This window comes from Bos javanicus, chromosome 3 (assembly GCF_032452875.1).
Source record: "Bos javanicus breed banteng chromosome 3, ARS-OSU_banteng_1.0, whole genome shotgun sequence".
NCBI classification, from domain to species: Eukaryota; Metazoa; Chordata; class Mammalia; order Artiodactyla; family Bovidae; genus Bos; species Bos javanicus.
The window spans coordinates 21741084-21763528 of NC_083870.1; the positions used below are offsets into that span (position 1 = coordinate 21741084).

The 22445-nt window shown below is 37.9% G+C and overlaps 1 protein-coding gene across 2 annotated transcripts in view; it reads left to right on the forward strand.

Annotated features, from left to right (window-relative positions):
- Positions 1-22445, forward strand: part of RNF115 (ring finger protein 115) — a 75916-nt gene that overhangs the window by 33194 nt on the left and 20277 nt on the right. For both annotated transcript variants that reach the window (XM_061408733.1, XM_061408738.1), the window contains exon 4: positions 6938-7149. In XM_061408733.1, coding sequence (XP_061264717.1) covers positions 6938-7149 — 212 coding nt within the window. The remainder of the gene's footprint in view (positions 1-6937; positions 7150-22445) is intronic.

Consider the following 22445-nt stretch of genomic DNA (forward strand, 5'->3'; position numbering starts at 1 on the left):
TGTGCTCCCAATGCAGGGCGCCTGAGTTGGCTCCCTGGTCAGGAAACTAGATCCCACATGCAGCATACATCCTCGCTTGGAGAATTTTGAGCATTACTTTGCTAGCATGTGAAATGAGTGCAACTTCTGTAATTTGAACATTCTTTAGCATTGCCTTTCTTTGGGATTGCAATGAAAACTGACCTTTTCCAGTCCTGTGGCCACTGAGTTTTCCAAATTTGCTGGCATATTGAGTACAGCACTTTCACAGCATCATCTTTTAGGACTTGAAATAGCTCAGCTGGAATTTCATCACCTCCACTAGCTTTGTTTGTAGTGATGCTTCCTAAGGCCCACTTGACTTTGGACTCCAGGATGTCTGGCTCTAGGTGAGTGATCACACCATCATGGTTATCTGGGTCATTAACATCTTTTTTGTATAGTTCTTCTGGTTAGCTTATATAATCGTGGTTAGCTTATAGCAAATTTTGCTAATTGTCCATATCATTTATTTATTTCGCTGCACCAGGTCTTAGCTGCAGCATGTGGGCACTCTTAGTTGCATGTGGGATCTAGTTCCAGACCAGGGAGCCAACTCAGGCCCCCTGCATTGGGAGCACAGTCTTAGTCACTGGACCCCCGGGAAGTCACTCCATCTTTTTTATATTGAAACATGTTAAGTATTTCAGCCTACATATTTTTTGAAGCATCATCTTTTTACCTCCAATGTAGAGTAACATTTTCAGTTTTTCAAGATAGAGCTTGTCAAGTAGGCTGTTTCTGTGAATCTTTTGAATGTTTCACCAAAACTTTATAATGGTATTCTTGTGATAACCTATGTGAGAAAATAATCTAAAATAGACTGAATATCTGTTTTTAACTTGTCTTGAATACCCAGTTTTGTTGTATGAGCTATTTTTTTCTCTTAGGCTTGTCTTAAGTCTGCTCAGAGGCAAATGACCTGAAGCTATTCTTATGCTTAGTGTTGATTTGGTATAAATTTGTGTGCTGCTGCTGCTGCTGCGTCGCTTCAGTCATGTCCAACTCTTCAGTCGTGTCTCCCAATGGAGTGGGTTGCCATTTCCTTCTCCAGTACATGAAAGTGAAAAGTGAAAGTGAAGTCACTCAGTCGTGTCCGACTCTTAGTGACCCCATGGACTGCAGCCTACCAGGCTCCTCCATCCATGGAATTTTCCAGGCAAGAGTACTGGAGTGGGGTGCCATCGCCCTCTCCGATAGATTTGTGTGGTGTGCTCTGTTTATCAGGTGCTATATGGTCAACATACAGTAGTATCTTGGGACAAATACATTGACTACTGCTATCTGTTTGCACTAATTTGCAGTTTCCAAACAAGTAGAAAATGCCTTATGCTGATGTTGAAGCTGCTTCTAAGCTTGGGTTCCTTCAGCATTTTTACAAATGTTAGATGCAATAATTCGTGTGTAATTATCAATGCAGATTACTGATATTATGAGTTTGGTGCTTAATTTTTCTTCTAATCAAAAATTTAAAATATTTATCCAAAGAAGACATATATATAGATGACCAATAGGCACATGAAAAGAGGCTCAGCATTACTAATTATTACAGAAATGCAAATCAAAACCACAGTGGTAGCTATCATGAACAAATCTACAAATAATAAATGCTGAAAAGGGTGCAAAGAAAAGGGAACATTCCCACACTGTTGATGGGAATGTAAATTGGTGCAGCCACTTTGGAGAACAGTATGGAGATTCCTTAAAAAACTAAAAGTAGGGCTTCCCTGGTGGTCTAGGGGTTAAGAATCTGCTTGCCAGTGCAGGGGACATGGGTTTGATCCCTGGTCCAGGAAGATCCCACGTGCTGTGGGCCGAGTAAGCCCGTGCACCACAACTACTAAGCCAGCCCTCTAGAACCCGTGAGCCACAACTACTGAGCCCATGCTTCATAACTACTGAAACTTGCGTACCTTAGAGCCTGTGCTCCTCAACAGGAGAAGCCTCCATAATGACAAGCCCATGTACTACAAGCAATGAAGACCCAGCACAACCAAAAATAAATAATATTAAAAAAAAAAAACTAAAAATAGAATTAGCATATGATCCAGCAATCTCATTCCTGGGGATATATCTGGAAAAGACAAAAAGTCTAATTTGGAAAGATATGTGCCCTCCAGTGTTTACAGCAGCACTATTTACAGTAGCCAAGACATGTGAAGTTGCTCAGTTGTGTCCGACTCTTTGCGACCCCATAGACTATAGCCTACCAGGCTCCTCTGTCCATGGGATTTTTCCAGGCAATAGTACTGGAGTGGATTGCCATTTCCTTCTCCAAGGGATCTTCCCAACCCAGGGCTCGAACCCGGGTCTCCCACATTGTAGACAGATGCTGTACCGTCTGAGCCACCAGGGATGCCAAGACATGAAAGCAACCTAAATGTCCACTGACAGATGAGAGGATAAAGAAGATGTGATATACACACACATGTATACATATACACAATGTAGAATATTACCCAGCCATTAAAAAATAATAATGCCATTTGTACCAACATGGATGGACCTAGAAGTTTTCATGCTAAGTGAAGTAAGTCAGACAGAGAAAGACAAATATGCAGATGATACCACCCTTATGTCAGAAAGTGAAGAAGAACTAAAGAGCCTCTTGATGAAAGTGAAAGAGGAGAGGGAAAAAGTTGGCTTAAAGCTCAACATTCAGAAAACAAAGATCATGGCATCTGGTCCCATCAGTTCATGGCAAATAGATGGGGAAACAGTGGAAACAGTGGCAGACTTTATTTTTGGGGGCTCCGGAATCACTGCAGATGGTGACTGAAGTCATGAAATTAAAAGATGCTTACTCCTTGGAAGAAAAGTTATGACCAACCTAGACAGCATATTAAAAAGCAGAGACATTACTTTGCCAACAAAGGTCTGTCTCGTCAGAGCTATGGTTTTTCCAGTAGTCATGTATGGATATGAGAGGACAGTATAATATAGATGGACTATAAAGAAAGCTGAGTGCTGAAGAATTGATGCTTTTGAACTGTGGTGTTGGAGAAGACTCTTGAGAGTCCCTTGGACTGCAAAGAAATCCAACGAGTCCATCGTAGGAAACCAGTCCTGAATATTCATTGGAAGGACTGATGTTGAAGCTGAAACTCGAACACTTTGGCCACCTGATGTGAAGAACTGACTCACTTGAAAAGACCCTGATGCTGGGAAAGATTGAAGGCGGAGGAGAAGGGTACAACAGAGGACGAGATGATTGGATGGCATCACCGACTCAGTGGACATGAGTTTGAGTAAACTCTGAGAGTTGGTGATGGACAGGGAGGCCTGGCGTGCTGCAGTGCATGGGGTCGCAAAAAGTCAGACACGACTGAGCAACTGAACTGAACTACACTGAGAAGGCAGTGAGATAACATATTTAAAGTGCTGAAAGAAAAAAATGGCCACCTTGAAATTCTAAATCAAGTAAAACTGTCTTCAAGAATGAAGGAGAAATTAAGGCATTCCCAGATAAACAATAGCTGAGGGAGTTCATTACTATATGGTTTATACCATCTATACAAGAAATGCAGAAGGGAGTCTTTCAGGTTTACTATAGACCTGTTGAGTTTACTTTCTGCAGTAGGACAAAAAAATATACATTTAAAAAATCAACCTCCTATAGATTCTTATACACAGAAAACAAAAAGAGAAACCTCTAGTGATGTAAGTGTTTTCTGTCTTGAAGACTGGTAAAAACTATTTTTTTAAAAAGCCCTATTATCAAGTGTTCACCAGGATTTGATACAGTGGAAACCCTTCAACACTCATGGTGGATGTGTAAATTGGTTCAACCACTTTGGAAAACAATTTGGCATTAATATAGACCATATATAAAGTTGTATAGACCACTAACAGAAACTTCCTATCTCTATAGCAGAAAACATATATAAGAATGTTCTCACTGGCTGTTTGTAATGGCAAAAAACTGGAAATACTATGTCCTTATGTTTATTGAGGGAAGAAAAGATTTTAAAAAGTGTGGCATAAAGTGTGTGTGAAAATAAATGTATTAACATGTGGAGACAGAAAAGCAAGTGCTTTCATTAGGCACTTTCATATTAATTCATAAGGCATATTTTATTTATGGATGTGTATATCTGTGGTAAAACTATTCAAGGAATGGTAAAGAAAAAATTGAGGGTAGTGGTTATCCCTGGAGGTTGGAGGAGGGAGGGACATAGGGTTTCAGTGGTTTTGGTCATATGAGCTAAGAGATGGTTACACGACCATATGTTTTCTTTTTTAAAAAATTTATTTTTACTTTTTTCGTTTGCGCTGGGCCTTCATTGCTGTGTGCAGGCTTTCTCTAGTTGACGGAGAATTGGGGCTACTCTTTGTCGCGGTGCACAGGCTTCTCACTGTGTTGGCTTTTCTTGTGGAGCACAGGCTCTAGGCATATGGGCTTCAGTGGTTGTGGCGCAGGGACCTTGTTGGTCCACAGCGTGTGGGATCTTCTCAGACCAGGGATGGAACCCATGTTCCCTGCATTGGCAGGTCGATTCTTATCTTCTCTGCCACTAGGGAAGTCCTGTTTTATTTTCTTACACCTCCTTTCTTGTGTTATTTTACATGTGTCAAATACTATATATTATAATAAATGTTAAAGACTTTATAAAACATAAAACATACATACAGTGCTATTGTTGAAAAGAATGATATGCCTTTGTTCTGAGTTATTCATTGCAAGCCTTTTTTTCCTTTCATGGCATTGTTTTTTATTGGAGGGAGGGAGAGTGTTTCTCTTCCCACTTGAAAATGAAATCTGTTAGGGCACAAGTTCTTATTTGCTTTTTCACATCTTGTTAACTGCTGTATTCTAATCATTCCCAGAAAGTGATTGGGACATAGTACATGCTCAGTAAGTATTTGTTGAATAAATGTGGGTGTATGTTTATAAAACCTGGTGAATGTATGTACACATAGATAATTAAAGATCTGGAATTCTAAAGCTTTACCGGTGAGAATAGGGGAGTCGTCATTGCTGTGCTGGCCCACCGTGAAAGCGCATGCTGTCTGGTGTCACAGACCGGTGTTCACTGCCCCGCTTAACATCCCCCCAATCCCCCATCACTTGGGGCAAGGGCTTTAGGGCATAATTTAAAAAGGAGGACCTGAATCCAAACAAAGACACAGTCACAGCCTTTTATTGACTGAAGGGCTGGAAAGTGACTTAAATTTGTCTCACCATTTTTTTGCACTGTATTTTAATGTTTTGAAGTTTTATTTGCTTTTATTTCATTTGGGTTTGTTTAGTTTTCGCAGTTGTTAATATAGGACCTATTTGGGGGGATGATTTCTCAGAGGTAAGCTAAGTCTTTTCATAAACTAAGGTAGTCTTTTCATAAACTAAGTCTCTTTATATTTCTTTTCTAGTCATTGTGTGTATTCATCAGATAGTTCTGTCTCTATGTCCTGTCAGTTTCTATTAGTGGAATGGTGCCTATGTTCTAGAACTATAACAAACAGCAACAAGAAAGTCATAAAGTATAAAAAGGAAAACAAAAGATTAAAATTTAACAATTCCCTCTCAAGAAAAAAAAATCTGGAATTCTGCATATCAAATTAACCTCTAAATAGTTCTTTGGAATTAGGGGTAGGGTTTGGTCACAGCTGAGAGAATGGAAGCTATATTGTACTTTGTATTTTATATTCTGCACTTGTATTTTTATAATTTATATTTATTGTATATTTTTAACTAAAAAGGGAGAAACCATCTTTGAAAATAAAGCAGAAATTATAAATTGGAAAAATTAGCAAAAAATAACATTACTGACAAACCTAGACAAACCCCTTAACTTCAAGAATTGATGTGACAAATTACTGGAAGGTAGATTGAGAATCAGCTTTAGCTTAATGTGCAACTGAGCTGCTAACCCTTCTCTGAGTATTTCTAAAGGAGGCTGTTGCAAGTATGGGTCTCTGGAAGAAAGATCAGTCTGGGATGGAGGAGCTGTGAGGATTTTAGGATCTAAGCTCATGTATTGAGTAGTTTAATATTTTAGTAACATACTAAAAAATACAATAAATGATGAGGTTTTTTTTTTAACTTGATTTAAAACTTTAAAACAACATGAAAAGACCAGGATGTGACCAGAGTTATGTACTTGGTTGGATGGAGTGAAGTAAGCTGTGGTCTGTGGAACTCTTGAAATATCTGATGCCCAAATAAATAAAATTTAAATTATTTTAGAGGTAACTTGGATTTTTTCCTCTTACTCTTTGTTTAGTGATTCCTTGGCAAAACCCAACAAGCACTCCCCTTTCCCCTCGCCCCTAGACATGCCTGTCCCATGCCAATACGCTTTTAGTAAAAAGTGTGTACGATAGAATGGCCTTATCAGACATTCTTGCACTGCTTTGGCACAGCTTTGACACAGCTTCCTCATGCACCTTCTATAAGTTAGGTATTTTATAGACATCTGTCTTCACTTTGTAGTGTTGATTCTTTTTTTTCCCCCACAAGTGTATACATCCATTTTGTTTAATCTTAGGTTATTCTATGGTAGACATGTGGATGTCATTGTTACAATACACAAGGTTATAATGTTTATCTAGATGATTGATTGTACTTAGGACAGAAGTTCAAGATCAACCTTTGGTTCATGTTTTTAATTTTAGTGTGGGAAACTGGTCAGAGCCATGTGGCTATGAGCTCAGTATTAAGGTCTGGCCATTGGCTTCTTTCTATATGAAGGGAATTATTTCTTGGTATACAAAATTTTCCCCCTGTGCATACACTTGAGAGACTTCTCTTTTTTCCTCCACGAAATTGGGAAGCATACATTTTTAACATTTGGAACTGCTGAATTTTGAAGTCTTAAAAGTTAATCCTCTCTTTTTTTCAGTATTTTTTCATCCTGTTTCCTCTGTCACCTTTTCTTGAAAAAAGTAACATGTTGTTTATTTCTGGTTTTTGCTATAGTTCTGGGACCGTTTGGACCCCACGATGTTTTTCCAAGATTTTAGACCCTTTCTAAGTAGCAGTCTACTGGACCAAGATAACAGAGCCAATGAGAGGAGTCACCAAACTCACACTGACTTCTGGGGACCAAGTCGGCCTCCACGGCTGTCAGTGACTCAGAGATACAGATCTCGAGGAAGTACTCGTCCAGAGAGATCCCCGGCTTTTGAAAGGTGAGTGCTAAATTGTTATTTAAATTCTTTTAAGGGTAGTTTCAGTGAAGGACATACTGACATAATCTAATTGACATAATAAGATTTTTGTACTTTGTGGACAAGATGAGAATATATACGCAGAATGAAAATGAAGCCAAATTGAATGTCTGTACTCAACTAGTACCAGTTTACCAATGATGATAAACTGAAGGATGATAAAACTAATGACATAGGTCTCTAGTTAACATTTTTATTTATATTTCAGATAAATATCTAGGTGATAGGTTTATCAAAGTTTCAGAAGATACTGAAAGAGATAGCGGATATATTGGATGACATTAGGATTCAAAAAGACCTCAATAGATTGCAGTGATGGAGTTAATATGAAATTTAATAGGAATATAGAGTCTTGTGACTGCAAAACGTTCACTCAGCAAATACTTATAGAGTGTCTTTTATGTTGGGACACTTCACTGGATACTGGGGATATGATGGTGAGCAACACAGATAGTAGTCCTTGATCTCATGGATACCATTTAGTAGGAATGATAAACACTAAATTTTTAAGTGTTTGCCATGTGCATAGGATTGTGCTTTGTGCTTTTTTCTACTTAGCTCATTTAATCCATGTAAAATGGTAGGTGTTGTTGCTGTTCTCATTTTGTTATTGTTCAGTTGCTAAATCATGTTCAACTCTTTGCAACCCCATGAACTATAGCATGCCAGGCTTCTCTGTCCTTCACTGTCTCCTGGAGTTTGCTCAAATTCAGGTCCATTGAGTCTGTAATGATATCCAACCATCTCACTCTCTGTCACCCCTTTCTCAGGCCCTCAGTCTTTCCCAGCATTGGGATCTTTCCCCAAGTCAGCTCTTTGTATCAGGTGGCCATGTGTTGGAGCTTCAACTTTAGCATCAGTCCTTGCAGTGGAATATTCATGGTTGATTTCCTTTAGGATTGACCGGTTTGATCTTCTTCCTGTCCCAGGGACTCTCAAGAGTCTTCTCCAACACCACAGTTCAAAAGCATCAATTCTTTGGCGCTCAGCCTTCTTTATGGTCCAGCTCTCACATCCACACATGACTACTGGAAAAACAATAGCTTTGACTATACAGACCTTTGTCACCTAAGTGATGTCTTTGCTTATTAATATGCTGTATAGGTTTGTCATAACTTTTCTTCCAGGGAGCGTCTTTTAATTTCTTGGCTGCAGTCACCATCCACAGTGATTTCAGAGCCCAAGAAAATAAAATCTGTCACTGTTCACTGTTTCCACTTTCCCCCCATCTATTTGCCATGAAGTGATGGGATCAGATACCATGATTTTAGTTTTCTGAATGTTGAATTTTAAGCCAGCTTTTTTTGGCTTAACGCCAGAAAAAGACAGTTTTTAAGCCAACTGTCCTCTTTCACCTTCATCAAGAGGTTCTTTAGTTCCTCTTCATTTTCTGCCATAAGGTGGTATCATCTGCATATCTGAGTTTGTTGATATTTCTCCCAGCAATCTTGATTCTAGCTTGTGATTCATCCAGCTCAGTATTTTGCATAATGTACTCTGCATATAAGTTAAATAAGCATGATAACAATACACAGCCTTGATGTACTCCTTTCCCAATTTTTGAACCAATTTGTCGTTCCATGTCTGGTTCTAACTGTTACTTCTTGACCTGCATACAGGTTTCTCAGGAAATATGTAAGATGGTGTGGTATTCCAGTCTATTTAAGAATTTTCCAGTTTGTTGTGATCCATTCAATCAAAGGCTTTCGCATAGTCAGTGAAGCAGAAGTAGATGTTTTTCTGAAATTCTCTTGCTGGAGTATAAAATTCTAAGAGAGAAAGAGCTGGGTCAAAGATATGACCATTTGAAAATTGATACTGTCCAATTGCCCTTCTGAAAGGCTATAGCATTATATTCTCACCAGTAGTATTTGAAATGTACGGAACATCCTTATCAAACTGTTATCAGTCTTTTATCTTTCATGATCTGATAGACAAAAATATGCTAGTAATATGCTAAATATTACTTTTTAATGTCTCTTTAATTTTTCATTTGATTAAGTTTATTTTCATATAATTATTAGGCATTTTTTCTTTTATAAATTGTTTATTAATATCCTTTGCTTGGTTTTCCTATTACAGAATTAAAAAATTGTTTTATAGGAGTTCTCTCTATGTAGCAAAGATCTTAATCTTTTATATATTGTTTATATATTACATATTTTAGATTTCATACCATACTTAGAAAGTCTCTCTCCTTATTTCATGATTTTAAAATATACCCATATTTTCTCCCAATATTTTCTTATCTAGTGCTTTTTAGTTATAATGGTCAGAACTCTCTTGTTAAAAGCAATAGAAATTCAATTTAATATAACTTGAGAAAATTAGAATGTGTTGGTTCATATAACTCAAGTGGTTCTTGGCCATATCAGACCCAACATCTCTTCTTTTTTAGCAAATATGATATCATTTCTTATTATCCTGATTTGGAATTTATTCATAATAAAACCTATAAAATATAATTAAAACATCTATGCCTATATTATTATTCTCCAACTAATATAGAAGAGAACTAAATACATAAAAAATATGTTTTTAAATTTATAAATACTTGGCTATGACTGATTTGGGAGACTGTGAAATACCAGATGCTTGCTTCTGTGTGGAGAATCACTAAGAAAGTGATAGTGCCTTTCTGTCTGGCAGCAGCCATTAGGTAAGCCAAGATGGGTACTTGTATCGGTACAAGTATTAATACATCCAGGAGCTATAGAGGAGGAAGCAGTTGACCTAATGCACTTTCTTTTCAGGGTACAGTACTGCCAGCTCTCAGAGCTCTGTAAGACTGCCTGCCCCACTTGGCTTGATAAAGTGCACAGACTGGGATACAAGGCCAAGTGAGATTATGTTGTATATTAGATTTGTGTGTATTTTAGTGGCTGTAAATGCACATTTCCTAAGGATGCATCCTGTGGCAGGCCTGTCCATCAGGATGTTAAGCAGTGAAAATTTGCTGAAAGCCTTCAGTCTATTGCTGAGGAGAAAGCTAGATGCCATTTTGGGGCTCTGAGAGTCACCACATGCAAAAGAATGAAACTGCCTTATACCATCCACAGAAATTAACTCAAGATAGAGTAAGGACTTGTACATAAGACCTGAAACCATAAAATCCCTATGAGGTAACATAGGCAGTAAGCTCCTTGACATTGATCTTGGTGATGATATTTTGGATCTGACTCCAAAAGCAAAAATGAACAGTGGGACTACATCGAAGGATAAAAAGCTTCTGCATGGCAAAGGAAATCATCAACAAAATGAAAGGCAAACAGCCTAACAATCTGTTTAAAAAATGGGCAGAATATCTGAATAGACATTTTTCCAAAGAAGACATACAAATGGCCAGAAAGGACATGAAAGAATGCCAAGCATCACTAATCATCAGAGGAATAAAAATCAAAACTGCAATGAAATATCACCTTACACCTGTTAGAATGGCTGTTATCAAAAATACAAGAAATAATAAGTGTTGATGAGGTTGTGGAGAAAAGGGAACAAACCCCTTTACACTTGGTAGGAATGTAAATTGGTGTAGCCACTGTGGGAAACAATATGGAGGTTTCTCAAAAAAAATTAAAAATGGGACTACCTTATGATCCAGCAACTCCATTCCTGGGTATTTATCTGAAGGAAACAAAAACACAAATATGAAAAGATAAATGGCATCCCATGTTTGTTGCAGCATTGTTTTCCATAGCCAAGACATGGAAACAACCTAAGGAGCCATTGATGGATGAATAGATTAAAAAAAAATTGTGATACACATATATATGTGTGTGTATGTTATTCAGCCATGAAAAAGGATGAAATTTTGCCATTTGCAACAACATGGATGGACCTTGAAGGCATTATGCTGCATGAAATAAATCAGACAAAGAAAGACAAATACTGTATGATCTTATAGTTGGAATCTTAAAAAAAAAAAATTCATTAATCAGGTTCATAGATACAGAGAACAGATTGGTGGTTGCCAGAGGGATTTTAGGGTGGGAGGTGTGTGAAATGGGTGAAGGGTATCAGAAAGGACAGATTTCCAGTTATATTATGAATAAGTCATGGGATTATAATGTACAATATGGCTGCTATAGTTAATAATGTTATTGCATATTTGAAAATTGCTGAGAGAGTAGGTCTTAAAAGTTCTCATGTTAAAAAAAAATTTAAACTGTATGGTGACGAATATTAACTAGACTTACGTGATAATCATTTCACAAATACATACAAATATCAGATTTAAAAGCTCTTTAATTTGTTAAAACATTTTCTGCAGATTGATTCATGAATGCATTGGGAAATTATGAAAATTAAAGTGCAGTAATGTTAGAAGACTTAAGTGATAGTGTATTTAATAAGATAAACAGTTTTATCTTTTACACCCCTTTATTTATTTATTTTAAAATATATTTTCATGGAAATAGTTCTAAGGAGTAGGCCAGGAAATGGGGCCTGGGGGCGACATTAACATCATCCATACACTATTTAACATGAATCAAAGCCTGACTGACAGCTTAATCCTGAGACTGTAAAGAATTAAAAATCATGTGGAAGCTGCTCATCCCTGGCTTTATAAACACTTTCATCTTTGCTTTATCTTATTAGGGAGTTATATGTCAGTGTTTAAAATGCTGTGTGGTATGAGAGGTGTGAGATAGTCTTCAAAAGAGGGGTGTAGAAACTACCCCTGTAGATTTGTTGGTGCATATGATGAAACCTACAGCTTTATTGAGGTGATGCAGTGCTCTGCTGGTTTATTCTCAAGTAACTGTTTTATAGTTTGGCAAGGACAAACTTTCAAATTATATTTTGATGAGAAATGTGTAGAGTGGGAAGAGGGATCTCCTAACCTTTTTCCAGGATTATATGTAGAAAAATAATGAAAGTTGACCAGTACCCCTATTTTTAGGTTTAATCCAGCATCCCATTTATATAACTGCTGCTTCTGAAAGAAAAGTTTAAAAGGCCACCATTTTTAGGAGAATTAAATAGAACTGTTGCAGGAGGGTTCTCTTACAAATGAATCAAATCCTAGTTAACCTGGTTAGCTCAGTTGACCTCAGACTTCACAATGCCTTTGAATTTCACATAAAAGATGAAGGCTTCTCATTGAATTCCATGTCTCCATGGGGTCTATGGAATCCTGAATTATATGCAAAGTAGTCAGTAGTGGTATTCCCAATGGTATGTATTGAAACTGTTGGAAATTGAATATTAGGTAAATGAGGTCCACCTTTGTTTAAAAGTATATCATTGCTCAGTTCAGTTATCAATATAAGTTCTTATTTGCAATCTTACATTACCTTTTCTGTAGCTATTTTTCTCATCCCTACCCTGAAAATCTTTACCATTCCATAAACTTGCCACAGGCCATCAATTGTGTCCTCCTTAAAAACGTACCACCAGGAGTTCCATGGTGGTCTGATGGTTAGGATTCCGGGCTTTCACTGCTGTGGCCTGGGTTCCATCCTTGGTCAGTGAACTGATATCCCACAAGCCACATCTGTGGCCAAAAAAAAAAAAAAAAAAGCATATCACCATCTTCTGTTGAATTTATTCTGTTTGCATTATGTCTTCCAGTAGAGCAGGCATCTCTTTGCTAGGGTAAATCTGAGCATGTTGGAAATATAGAAGAGAATTGTCCCAGTTCTTTCCAGTTCTGGATGTATAGAATTAAGAATAGGTAGTTTGATTTCACGGAGAAGGCAATGGCATCCAACTCCAGTACTCTTGCCTGGAAAATCCTATGGACAGAGGAGCCTGGTAGGCTGCAGTCCATGGGGTCGTGAAGAGTCAGGCACGACTGAGTAATTTCACTTTAACTTTTCACTTTCATGCACTGGAGAAGGAAATGGCAACCCACTCCAGTGTTCTTGCCTGGAGAATCCCAGGGATGGGGGAGCCTGGTGGGCTGCCGTCTGTGGGGTCGCACAGAGTTGGACACGACTGAAGCGACTTAGCAGCAGCAGCAGCAGTTTGATTTCAAAATCTAAGTGCTGATTTTCTTGAGACAATTTTTCTTCTGTTTTGTTCCAGAGTCTCAAAAGGCTCAGTTAAGTGATTTCCAGAAACATGTTGCAGGCTCATCAAAGCTCTTGAGACGTTGGATTCCTTTGCACTAAAAAGAAACCTTAAACTGTATATTCTGATTATGTGTATGGATTTTTCAACTGAAGAATAAATGTCTGTAATTTTTTTTAATTAATATGATAGGCAGATGGTATGAGAGTGTAATATCTACCATCTCTGTCTACCACAAGCAGCATTGCTAGAGTTGTGTGCATCTGTATGTGCTCAGTCATGTCCGACTCTTTGCGACTTCCTGGACTATGGCCTGCCAGACTCTTCTGTCCATGGAATTTCCCAGGCAAGAATACTGGAGTGGGTTGCCATTTCCTACTCCAGGAGATCTTCCCCAACCAGGGATCGAACCTGTGATTGCCGGTGTTAAGATTTTCCAAAGTGGTGAAGACTTCCTGGGAAAGTGCTGGGGGCGGGAATGTATAATTTTCCCTTGATTTTCACAGTAGATGTGTTACTAGAAAATTCAGTTAATTCTAAACAGACATGCCCCAAATGAATGTCCAGGCAGGATGTTCACAAATTACACATGTTGGAAGACAGTTCCGTGTTGGTCCTGGCTGTCTTCTCATTTCTTGGCAGGATGACTAGTACTGCTCCTTCCTATCTATTGAGTATGAATGGTACTACCCCATTTATTGAATCTAGCAAAACCATCTCTTTGGATTTCTCAGTTGCTGTGTGGGGACAGTATTGACCACTGATGTAAATTAGATGTTCTTAGATGGAACTAAGTGGTTGGTCAGTATGTTATCATCATCTGTCTGTCTCTGTCCTCTCTTTGTTGGCATCATTATTAGATAGCTCTCCTATGTAAAATGAAAGCTAATGGTAGTTCCAAGTTTATAAGAACATTAGAGCATTCATCCCAGTGGATATGTGCCTCTATCCACTTCCAGGGAGGATTTCTGTGTTTTGTGCACACACTTCTGGAACTGAGTGGTATAATTCTTGTGCATTTTTTGAGTTAATATGTCCCCTCCAAATATGAGTATATAATTATTTCTCATTATCATTTATTGAATAATCCATCTGACTTGAAATGTTACCTTTGTTATGTATACAGTTTCATATTCATCTCTGGATTTTGTATTATGATCTGATATTTTTTTGTATGCTCCGATGCCTATGTCTTCCTGATTTACTTTCTATAATTTTGTAGTATGATTTGATACCTAGTAGTGAACGTCTATTTCATTATTATTCCTTTTGAAAAACTGCTGAATGCTTCTCTTACATTTACTCTTTCAAATGAATTTTAAATGTAATTTGTCAATCTCTGACCTCTCTTATCCTGTTGGAATTTTAACTGGAATTTCATTTATTTGGGGACAGTTGGTACTTTTTATAATATTGAAACTTCTCATCTGGACTTGCAGATGTCTCAATTTGTATAGTTCTTTTTTGATGTATTCAGTAAAATTTTATAGTTTCACTTAATTTTTAAACTGATTGTTAGATAGATTGCTACCCAACACCTTGCTCCTTAATTTAGTTGTCTTATTAGCTCTAATAGTTATTCATTTTGTTTTCTAAATTTTCTAGATTAACAGGTGTATCATTTACAAATATTGATTGTATTTTTTCCCTGTGTTTATGCCTCATTATTTTTCTTATCTGTAACATTGACTTATTATCAAAACAAAGTTACCTAATAGTTATTTTTGTCTTCTTCCTGACTTCAGTAAGAGTGAATTAGTGTTTCTTTATTAAGCATATTTGCTTTTGGTTCCTAATATGTGCACTATCACATTTATTTTATTCCTGATTTATTATGGGCTTTTAACTGAGGATGGCGAGTGATTTTATCAAATGCTCTTTGCAGTCCTGTGAAGATTGCCCTTATAGTTTTTCTCCTTTAAACAATTAGTGCATTTTATTAACTAATAGATTTTCTAACATTCAGTGAACACTATGAATTCATCAGATTTTAATTAAAAACTACTTTGACAAAGAAGCATTGATCTTTTAATGAATTGTTGGAGTTGATTTCTTCCTAATCTTTTTTAGGATTTTTGCATCAATTCATACGGAAGCTGGTAATTTTCTTGTATAATCTTTATCAGGCTTTGGTATCAGGGTTATTTTAGTTTGGTAAAATAAACTGGGAAATCTTGCTTTGTGTTTATGGTTGAGAATAGTTTAAATCAGGAATTATCTATTTTTTAAAGGTTTGATAAAAGTTACCTGTAATTTTTATCTGAGCCTAGCATCTTTGGGAGACCAGATCTGTTACAACCTTTTCAGTTACTTCTGGGATCAGTGGCTTAGGGTGGCATTTTATTCATTTTTGTATTCCCAGCTTCTAGTTAGTGTCTGTTTTATAGTGAATACTGTATATATTTGTGTTGAATGAATCTTCTGGAGAAAGAAATGGTACCCACTCCAACATTCTTTCCTGGGAAATCCCATGGACAGAGGAGCCTGGCAGACTCCAGTCTATAAATTCACAAAGTCAGACACCACTGAGCACAAACACACAATACACACACTATATATTTGTGTTGAATGAATGAATAATTGTAATTATGTTTCTAAGAGGTATATGGAACATATGAATTAGTAGTAATAATAGCTAAGAGTTTGTGCCAGATAGTAGTTTGATTTACAATTGCTTTACAATTATTTGTTTAATCTTCATTATAACTCTGGATAAGTTACTATGAATATTCCATTTTACAGTAGAAATTGAGGCACAGAGAGGTTAGGTAAATTGCCTGAAGATATGAAGCCAGTTAAATATTGGAGCCAGGATATGGCAAAAATGATGATATTTGTAGTTGATGGGATTATGAATGTTTCAAAATACTTAAAGAAATTTTAATAGGGTTTTATAGTCTTCACAATTAGGGGAAAAAAAAAAGAATTAAGCATTTGCTTAACTTTGTCAAAAATTTTCCTTCTAAGGGACACATATCAGTGTATCAGTAAGTAAAACTTAGGGAGTTTTATGTTCAATTTATTTTTTCTTTTTATTCATGTAAGAGTAAATGGAACACATCTTTGGGGCGTATTGCTCTGCCTTCTTAGCAGGTCAACCCAGATTGTTCCACATGATTGTTATTACTTTACAGTAGTTATCATTACAATGTTACCCAGTGTTTTGAAAGTACTATACAATTTCATATTTTATAAGTTTTTTATTGATTAAATTTTGGCTTGGCTTCTTCCTGATAACAGTTTGTCCTGTTGATTTGAGAAGTAGTATAACTTTTTATCCTGCTTATCAAGTTTTCCAGAGAAGGTAATGGCAACCCACTCCGGTACTCTTGCCTGGAAAATCCCATGGACAGAGGAGCCTGGTAGGCTGCAGTCCATGGGGTCACTTAAGAGTTGGACACGACTAAGCGACTTCACTTTCACTTTTCACTTCCATGCATTGGAGAAGGAAATGGCAACCCACTCCAGTGTTCTTGCCTTGAGAATCCCAGGGACGGGGGGGAGGAACTGGTGGGCTGTCATCTATGGGGTCGCACAGAGTTGGACACGACTGAAGCGACTTAGCAGCAGCAGCAGCAGCAGGTTTTCAACCTAAAATATGTTCTCCTAAAGTTAACCCTCGGAGAAGGCAGTGGCACCCCACTCCAGTACTCTTGCCTGGAAAATCCCATGGACGGAGGATCCTGGTGGGCTGCCGTCTATGGGGTCGCACAGAGTCAGACATGACTGAAGCAACTTAGCAGCAGCAGCAGAAGGTAACCCTAGATTATGGGACCATTGTTTACTGACCACTACTCACAACTCAAATTTTGAGAATTGACTTTTTTTGTTATTTAAAAATAGTAGGTTTACTTTGTCTTGTTTTTGGCTTGGATTGGAAAAACAGCATTACCCAGAAATTGGCCACAGTTGTTTCTTGGTACGTAATCATGTAGACCTTTTACATACATATATATGAGATACCTACATCTATAGAGTTGAAAAGAAATCATACTATACCTATTTTATAATCTCTTTTTTTTAATCTTCATAGATTGAGTATATCTTTCAATGACTATCTGATTGGGCCCCATCTTGAGGTCTCTTAAGTCATGCAGTAAGCATTTATGTATTACTGCCAAGTGCTATTCAGGATGTTGGGCATACATTAGTCAACAAAACAGTAAAAAGAAAAGAAAAAAAAAGATTGCCCTTGTGGAATTTAAATACTAATGGGGGATGACAGACAAGCAAAATAAACCTAATCAATAGAGTGTTAAACAGCAGTAAATGATATAGAAAAAAAAAGGGAGGAGGGAGTTTGGGAGTGTGGGAGAAGTGAAGCTTCAAAAAGTGTAGTCAGCAAAGGCCTTATTGAGAAGATATTTGAATAGACATAAAAGTAGTGAGGGAATGAGCCAGGAATGTGCCAATAAGGAGAGTCTAATGTAAAGAGAGCAGAATGGGTGAGGGAAATAGTAGGAGATGAGGTCACAGAGAACTTGTTGGGGCCGGAGATCAGGAGGTGAGTCTGAGATCATGTAGAGACTGGTAGGCTATTATAAAGGCTTTTATTCTGAGTGCAGTGGAGGTCCAGTAGGAATTTTAGGGTAGAGGAATGACATGGTCTAACTTACACCTTTAAATGATCATTGTAATTGCTATGTTGATAGTAGAACGGCGAGTGATATGTGTGTGTACTAGGGGCACGGGGGCAAAGACAGAAGCAGAGAAACCAGTTAGGGGGCTGTTGCATTAGAGATGCCAGTGGCTTGGATGAGGGTTAGTTTAAAAAAAAAAAGTGGGATTCTAGGTAAAGATTGACATTGGGCATGATAGGATTTGCTGGCAGATTGGATATGAGGTGTAACAGAACGATTAAGGATGACAAAGATTTTTGTCTGAACAACTAGAAAAATGGAGCCACCATCAGCTAAAATGGGGAATGCTTGAAGGGATAGGTTTGGGGGAGAAGATCTAAGAGTTCACTTTTGGACTTAATAAGTTTGAGGTGCTTACTACACATTCAAGTGATGATGTTGAGTAGGGAGAGGTCTTGGCTGGAGATAAAACCTGGAAGTTGTTGCCTATATATGGTACTTAAATATAAAACTGGATGAAATTGCCAAAAGAGTCAAGATAGAAAATAGAAGAGCTCAGGGAATTGAGCTCAAAGCCCTCCTTGATTAGAAGTTTGGAAGGTAGGAAGAATAAGTAGAGAAGACTGAGAAGGGAGCTAGGAGGAAAACCTAGAGAGAATACAGCTCTGGAGACTAAGTGACTACTCTTGGTTTTAGCATGTATCTTCCCTTCCAGACCCTGTGGATTTATTTCTCTCTTCTGTGGGTTGCTAAAATGAAATACATAAACCTCTTCCCCCACTCCTTTTAGCTCCTATTACTTTAACAAGAAAGTATTTGTTTAAAAAAAGTTCACTGTAAGTACTGTGTATGTATCTATTGAAGATAATTTCCTGACATCAGCTCATACACTTACTGGGATCACCTTGAGCTGCTGAGATGGAACCTGCATCTCACTTCCGGAGAGTGAGCTGCCGATAAAGGCGAAATCAGCAGCTGATCCCCTGAGGTGTCCCTGGCAATTCCAAGTATTTATATAGGGTCTGCTTTAGAGCCTCAGAGAACTAGAGTCTTTCTGTCTTTCTCTCAAACTTGATTATTACCACTTACTTATTGGTTAGTTCAAGTATGTGATTAACTGTTCTAGTTAGTCATCCCTCAGTATCTGTTGGAGGGATTGGTTCCAGGACACCCTGCGCCCCCCGGTGGTACCCAACTCTGAGAATTTGCATCTCTGATATAAAATTATTTGCAAACATCCTTCTGTATACTTTAAGTCATCTTTAGGTTACTGTAACACTTAATACAATGCTATGTAAATAGCAACACTTTAAACAATGTAAATGCTATATAAATAGTTGGTGGTGAACTGCAAATTCAAGTTTTGCTTTTTGGAGCTTTCTTGAGTTTCCCCCCTCCCCTCATAGTTTGCAGATGCAGAACCTGTGGGTACAGAAGGCCAACTGTACAGCTCCCCAATTTTCATTACACTTTGCTTTATTGCTCTTAGCAGATAGTGCGTTTTTTACGAATTGAAGGTTTGTGGCAACCCTGTATCCAACAAATCTGTCCGTGCCATTTTTTTCAACTGCATTTGCTCACTTCACGTCTTTGTGTCACATTTTCATAATTCTCATAATATTTTAAACTTTTTCATTATTGTATTTGCTGTGGTGAGCTTTGATCAGTGGTCTTTGGTGTTACTACTAACTTGCTGAAGGTTCAGATGATGGGTAGCATTTTTAAACAATAAAATATTTTAAAATTAAGGTATGTACATTGTTTTAGACATAATGTTATCACACAGTTAGTAGACAACAGTAAAGTGTAAACGTAACTTTTATATGCACTGGGAAACCAAAAAATTCATAAGAGTGATTTTATTGCAACATTTGCTTCATTGCAGTGGTCTGGAACCACACCTGTGATATTGCTGAGATATGCCTTTACTAGCAGGCGAGGATATACTAGTCATTTGTTGCTGGGTAAACAGATTATACCAGAATTTAGCAATTTATGATAGAGTTATTGCTCAGTCGTGTCCGACTCTGCAACCCCATGGACTATAAAATCCATAGAATTCTCCAGGCCAGAATACTAGAGTGGGTAGCCTCTCCCTTCTCCAGGGGATCTTCCCAACCCAGGGATCCAACCCAGGTCTTCCACATTGTGGGTGGATTCTTCATCAGCTGAGCCACAAGGGAAGCCCAAGAATATTGGAGTGGGTAGCCTATCCCTTCTGGATCTTCCTGACCCAGGAATCGAACCAGGGTCTCCTGCATTGCAGGGGAATTCTTTACCAACTGAGCTATCAGGGAACTTTTAACAACAGACATTTATCATCTCACAGTTTCTGAGGGACAGGAATTTGGGAGCAAATTAGCTAGGTGTTTTTGGTAAAGTTTTTCATGATGTTGTAATCAAAATGTCTGCAGTGGCAGCAGTAATCTGAATACTTACCTGGGATTGGTAAGATCCACTTCAAGATGGGTGAACTAACATTACTGTTGGGAGGAGGCCTCAATTCCTCACTGTGTGGACGTCTCCATAGGACTCTTTGGTGTCTTCATGACTTGGCAGCTGGCTTCCCCTAGAGTAAGTGATTCAAGAGAGAAGAAGGAAGATGGGAAAACCATAATGCCTTTTATATCCTGATCTTAAAAGACAAACACTGTCACTTCAGCTATATTTTATCTGTAAGAAGTGAGTCAGCAAGTCTAGCCCACATTCATGAGGAAGAATATTAAAGAATTTGTGTACATGTTTTTATTTACAAAATTAAAAAAAAATTTTTTTTCCTTAATTTTTTGGCCATGCTGCATGGCATGTGGGGGTCTTAGTTTTCTGACCAGGGATCGAATCTGTGCTCCCTGCAGTGCAAGCAGAGTCTTAACCACTGGACTGCCAGAGAAGCCCCGGACATATTTTTTTTAAAACTACCACAATTTAACCTTTGGCCAGAAATTTCTCCCATGTGAGAAATATACTCACCTCCTCCCAAGACCCACCAGAAGCCTTGTCCCTTTATAGCATTAACTTGAAATCCAGGTGTCATTTACTTAGGTCTGAGTATGGATGAGGCTCTTTGGATATAGACAGAATTCCTTTTGATGTGGAGATCTAGAAAACAAAGACACAAGTTTTTTACCCCTCACATATACAACATATAGTGATGGGAGAAGCATATAATAAATAGGTATAGAGATTTCTGTTTAGAAAGGGAGAAGATGTAAGGCACATAGAAGTTACTGATTCATAGCAATTTTGATGTTTGTCTGGATAAATGTTGGACGGTCCTTGATTGGGACTTCATTCTACTTCTGCCCAGGAATGCTTCTCTGTGGCTCTTGTTTCCTCCTTCCTGGCTCTTGATTCCACCCAATGAGTCATTGTTTTCCGTGAAAAGTAGTCCAAATTTGCAGCTCCATAGTTTTCTTAGCGTGCATCTTACCAATAGAATTTTGAGGGCCTAAAAGATCTCTCTTCGTTTTGTACTGCCTCTGTACTTTTCAATTTAAGCTGGTAGTGGTTCTTTTGAAAACTTTGAGTCTCCTGTGAGTATTAGTAAAGTTCATGCCGTTAACAAGAGCTACACTCACAAGTCTTTTTTAGATACTCTTTTTTACCATGAACTTCTGCTGGGATTGCTGAAGGACAATACTTGTTGTGGGTAGAACTGTATACTCTACCAATGTTCAAGTCCTAACTTCCTGACTTAGCTGTGAATATGATCTTATTTGGAAATAAGGTCTTTTATGTGTGTGTGTGCTCAGATGCTTCAGTTATGTCTGACTCTTTGCAACTCTGTGGATTGTAGCCTGCCAGGCTCTTCTGTCCTTGGAATTCTCTAGGCAAGAATACTGGGTTGCCGTGCCCTCCTCCAGGGGAGTCTTTCCAACCCAAGGATCAAACCCACGTCTGTTATGTCTCCTGCATTGACAGGTGGATTCTTTACCACTGAGTCACCAGGGAAGCCCCTGACAGCATCTTGATTTCAGATTTCTGACTCCAAAATTATGAGAGAACAAACTCCTGTTGGTTTTAGCTACCCAGTTTGTGGGAATATGTTACGGCAGCCCCAGAAAACTATTAATAATACGACGTCCACAGTTGTTTAATTGAATAGTTCTCTAGGCACTATCTTTCTGAGGTCTTCACAAAGAATTTTTATAGCCACACTCTTGGCTTCTTTAACTGTTTTCTTCTGGCAAGGCCCATGATTTGATCTTTGCTTGAAAACCATTTCTTTCTTTCTTTTTTTTAAAAGCCATTTCTTAATTTTAGTATCATTTGCCATCTGGAGAGTCTGGGAATTTTCAGAATGATCCAATCTTAACTCCTTTTTAAGTATTCTTCCTTTAATGTATTCCTCTTCTTTTGCATTTTAATGCATCAAGATGAAACCAAAAGGGACCTTCAACATTCCTGTCTGGAAGTCTTATTAGCTAGATTATCATCCGTTCATGAGCCATAACTTCTGCTTCCCATATGATGGCAGGCTTTTGCCACTGCATAACAAGGATCTCTTTCCCTCCTGTTTTCCTCACTTTCCCTTAAGTACTCACTCTTCCTCAGAAGCCATCATGCGTCTACTATTTCTTCAAGGCTTTTCAAACTTTTACTCACTCTCCTCAAAATTCTTCCAGCTCTGCCCTCTGCTGTATTCCAGAGCTATTCCCACGT